The following is a 4006-nucleotide window of genomic DNA, read 5'->3' as shown; positions in this document are numbered from 1 at the left end:
GGCCTGCGTTCGGGACGCCATCTATCGTTGACTATGAGCATTCGTTAACAGACAGTTGAGTTTGAATTTACGTACAGTGCTGCCACCTTAATAGCCTTGAGGTTGTGGGAAAGTTGACCGGCGTCCATTTGATACTGTTTTATCAAGACTTTCTGATAATATACCGACCGTCTTAGAATAAAATTTTATCAAACATCTTGATATCAGTATTAATTAAAAATATTTATTTATTTGATTATAAAGAGATATATAATTATTAATAAGGTCTTTACGTTATTTCATAGGTGTCGGCAGTATTTCACGACGAGACATTAACTGTTTCATTAATATTTTTAATTTCTCCTTATTGAAATTGCCATCGTATGTCTTCAAGTATTTATTCAATTCTCTCCAACTGAAACAAACGTAATTAGGCAATAAATAACCATAACTTACGCGTATACATTGCAGTTTCGTTTTATCAATTTTATACGTCTTACCAGTGCTGCTGCCATCTTTCTGATTCCGACGTTGCTAGAATTCCAGTCTTCTTGCACTTGTAGACCTAAAGAAAATCGAGAGCAATGAGGTATATCGTTATGGCTCGACCAAATTCTTTGAAAACAATTTTATACTGACCTCCAGAGCACGTTCCACCACCTCTCTCTCCAAACCTGCACTTTTCGCCACGGAATGCGCGAAGCTGCAGGTTGCTGTTCCAGGAATCACACGATAGAGAAAAACCAGCGAGCCATCCTCGTTCACGACATACTCGAATGTCTAGATAATAGTTAGACAGAGCAAAAAAAAAGTTACGATAACAATAACAATTTTAACAAGTAGAAAACAGTCGCCACTCCAAGTGCACGTACTTGTTTCTCTACCAAGGGACATTGCGGTACGAAATCCACGACACGATGAATGTGCGTTGCGGCAAATATATGTGGGCAATTCGAGCCCCTTTCTATGAAGTTGCTGAGCACACTGGCTAATAAAGCCAGACCATCTGTTTCCAACGTGCCTTTACCAAATTCATCCATTATGACCAAAGAATTACACGTGGATGAACGTAGAGCCATATTTATCTGTAATAATAAATATTAAAAAAATGTCAACATAAAAAAAAAATATTTTTTTCACCATTTTCAACAAACCTGTCTCAGATCTATTAGAAAGGAACTAGCATTCAGAGCAGTACTTTCGATTGACAGAATTCTTGTCAATAAATGAGTGACTGTGCCAATGGTGGCTGATTCAGCTGGAACATAACAGCCTATATGTGCCATAAACACTATCAGGGCAACCTGTTTTAGATATATTGTCTTCCCACTGGAATTTGGTCCAGTCAGGATCTTCACTCTGCTGGAATCTTCTCTGGACTCTGTATCATTAGGTAAAAATGTGACAAGACGTTCCATCAGTGGATGACGACCTTGTTTTATGGACAGTATTGGAGTCTCGACCATTTTTGGTCTTACGTAATTAAAATCTTGAGCTACCATGGCGAAAGATAGTAATCTATAATTATAAAGATAGTCATATCGATATAATCGATTAGAATAAATTGCTTCTGTATTATTTATATGTGTAATAAATAAAAAAAGGTGTTGTACATACGTATCCAACTCAGCACAGTACTCAATGACTTTAATAACAGGACTGACATGTTTATTTATGTATCGAACCAATTTTGACATTATCTGACTCTCACGGTTAATTATCTTCAAGAATATATCACCCACCGTATCATCTAGTTCTGAAGATAATTCACTATTATAAATAATTCATGTCTCGCAGGATTAAATTTATTCTTCCCTTTTTAAGACTGCAATTTCGCAATTTACCTCGGGCGCCGCTGCTCTTGTAATGACGGATACCATTCACCATGAATTTAAATTCCAGACCAGGAACCTCGTGATCCTCCGGTGGTGAACTGATCCATTCGGTTATGGCCAACACGTAGCAAATGTCAGGAACGTAAATCATTCTACAGCCGAGTACAGATTTTGGCAAAGTCTTCATATCTTTCTCCCCGATTAAGGTAAGAAGCCGCGGTAGGTTACTTCGTTGATGATTCACTGTATAATTTTATATAATTTTAATTGAGGGTTATCAACCGTTGTCTCATCGATCAACTTAGAAAAAAATTAATTCTCTTACATTCGTCAAGTTTTGGATCGACTCCAGGATTAACAGAAAATTTATTCTTCTGTTTGACCCCATCGAAGTCTACTACGTATTTAATAAAATATTTTAAATTGTGCATCTCGTTCGTGATGCCGTTTGCAATTTTTGCAAAGAGTGTACTTTTGCTTTGAATATTTCCGCAGATCTCACCGATGCAAATCACATTCGATATTGTCTAATCAAAAGGGTATTATTATACATATATTGTAATTAATAATCAACAGACTTACCTTGTACAATTTATTCCAATCAGAGGCTGTAGCTTTTGGAGCAGATTGTCTGTCAAGAATAACTTTACCCATAGGATATACGTGCCTTAGACATGATTTCAAATTCTCTATGATATCCTGATTATTCGATTTTAGACAATAATCGATCAGGTTGAATCTCTCGTTTAGCGTATCGATATTCCTGGTCGGATGCCTCAAGAGTTTCCTGCGAGACGAATGAAAAATAACATTCAAAAATAAGCTTTGCGTGTTATCGATCCGATATTTCGTACTTGCCATAAATATCGAACTCCTGATCGCGACTTACAACGATTAAGAATACTGTACAGACTAAGACCTTCCTGACTCTGCAAGTAGTTGCCAAATTTGAATAAACTCGGATGATAACGTGGCTGAACGACTTGCAGTGCATTGTAAGTGTCATCGTCTATCATTACAGCATCTTTCCTATGTGACCAATCGTTCTTCGTGAGAGGATCGAATAAATATATGTAAATAGGTTTCAAATTTCTACACTCACAATGAAATATAATTAATATGAAGATACTGTGCATTTGTCTCGCTCTTGAGCGCCAATCCGCCCCAATGCATATCGAGGTATCTCAACAGTAATCCTAGTGCATGGATCATGACAAGGCACTTGAAGTTGAGCACAGAGTTCAGAAAAATGATCCTTTCGTCGTTAGTGACGTCAGACGTTTCGCAGACGAGTCGAAGACAGTGCACACGACTGCGACAGATTTCGTAATTATTTTCTTTCCTGGGCATAATCTTCAAAACGACTTGGGACGATCTACTGATCTCTGATGACGCCTGGCTACTTGCTTCTTGCTGTTCGTCCATGTTGTGCGTTACTATCAGTCGTTTGACGACATTAACGAAATTATCAGAGACGCCCATTAGCGTGACGACGTATCGTGGCTGACATTGTCTGTATAGAGTCTTTGCGATGTTGAAATCAGGATTGTCATCAGTTATGTCCTCCATTACGAATAATTCAGACGTTATCACGTCGTAGTATGCTGCGCCAAGATGATTCTTTTGGTAAATCATTGCGAGGATGATCTAATTTTTGAAAAAGAATTTTATCAAAGTAGACGGATGAATTTTTCAAGGAGAATCTAGTTCTATTATTATTATTGACTTTTGATAACCTCGTTTCCATCTTCGTTCGACGTAAAACTAGTTTTGTCTGTTACGTTTTGATTTCGCGTAACGTCCTTTTTTTGAATTTCTTCTTTCGAATTTCCCGCGCATTCCTCCTCCTCCGAACTGTCCTCCGATAATATCGCCTCGAAGAGACCAATCAATCTTTTGACGTGTGATATCAAGTACCATTAAATACACGCCAGTTACAACAATAAAATTATTACTCAAATTTGTTCGTAATGATTCTCGAACTGTAGACGAATACTTACGCTGAAGTGTCTCCTTGAAATTCGTCAGTTTCTAAATTACTACTCGAAGTCTTTGGTCCACTCGATGAATTTGTATTTAGAATCCTCTTCTTCTCCATACTGATTCAATTTTTGTTAAGTGCCAGACGACGCGATAATAAGTAAAGAGAAAAATTATTCTCCACAATTATTCTACGACTCGCCGTTACTACG

At 37.5% G+C, this 4006-nt stretch overlaps 1 protein-coding gene across 1 annotated transcript; it reads right to left on the bottom strand.

Moving 5' to 3' along the window:
- Positions 1–264: 264 nt before the first annotated feature.
- On the bottom strand, positions 265–3945 carry LOC107262779 (mutS protein homolog 5). Its single transcript, XM_025080259.1, has 13 exons — positions 3815–3945; positions 3551–3707; positions 2917–3461; positions 2673–2843; positions 2397–2601; positions 2140–2341; positions 1824–2057; positions 1597–1735; positions 1134–1497; positions 852–1064; positions 619–759; positions 480–544; positions 265–394 (listed from the first exon to the last, which is right to left on the bottom strand). The coding sequence occupies exons 1-13, from the start codon at positions 3910–3912 to the stop codon at positions 274–276; spliced, it is 2655 nt and encodes an 884-aa protein (XP_024936027.1). The 5' UTR covers positions 3913–3945; the 3' UTR covers positions 265–273.
- Positions 3946–4006: the final 61 nt, after the last annotated feature.

This window comes from Cephus cinctus, unplaced genomic scaffold (genome assembly GCF_000341935.2).
Source record: "Cephus cinctus unplaced genomic scaffold, Ccin1 Ccin1_scaffold0129, whole genome shotgun sequence".
Classification (NCBI taxonomy): domain Eukaryota; kingdom Metazoa; phylum Arthropoda; class Insecta; order Hymenoptera; family Cephidae; genus Cephus; species Cephus cinctus.
This window is presented reverse-complemented; position numbering and strand designations above follow the sequence as displayed.

Bases quoted from the DNA above. Each gene is read 5' to 3' on its own strand.
- LOC107262779 (XM_025080259.1), bottom strand. From the start codon at position 3,912: ATGGAGAAGAAGAGGATTCTAAATACAAATTCATCGAGTGGACCAAAG. The intron at 2,602-2,672 runs GCAAGTACGAAA...TTCGTCTCGCAG, and splicing joins TCAGGAGTTCGATATTTATG to GAAACTCTTGAGGCATCCGA. The intron at 395-479 runs GTAAGACGTATA...CGTTTGTTTCAG, and splicing joins GAAAGATGGCAGCAGCACTG to TTGGAGAGAATTGAATAAAT.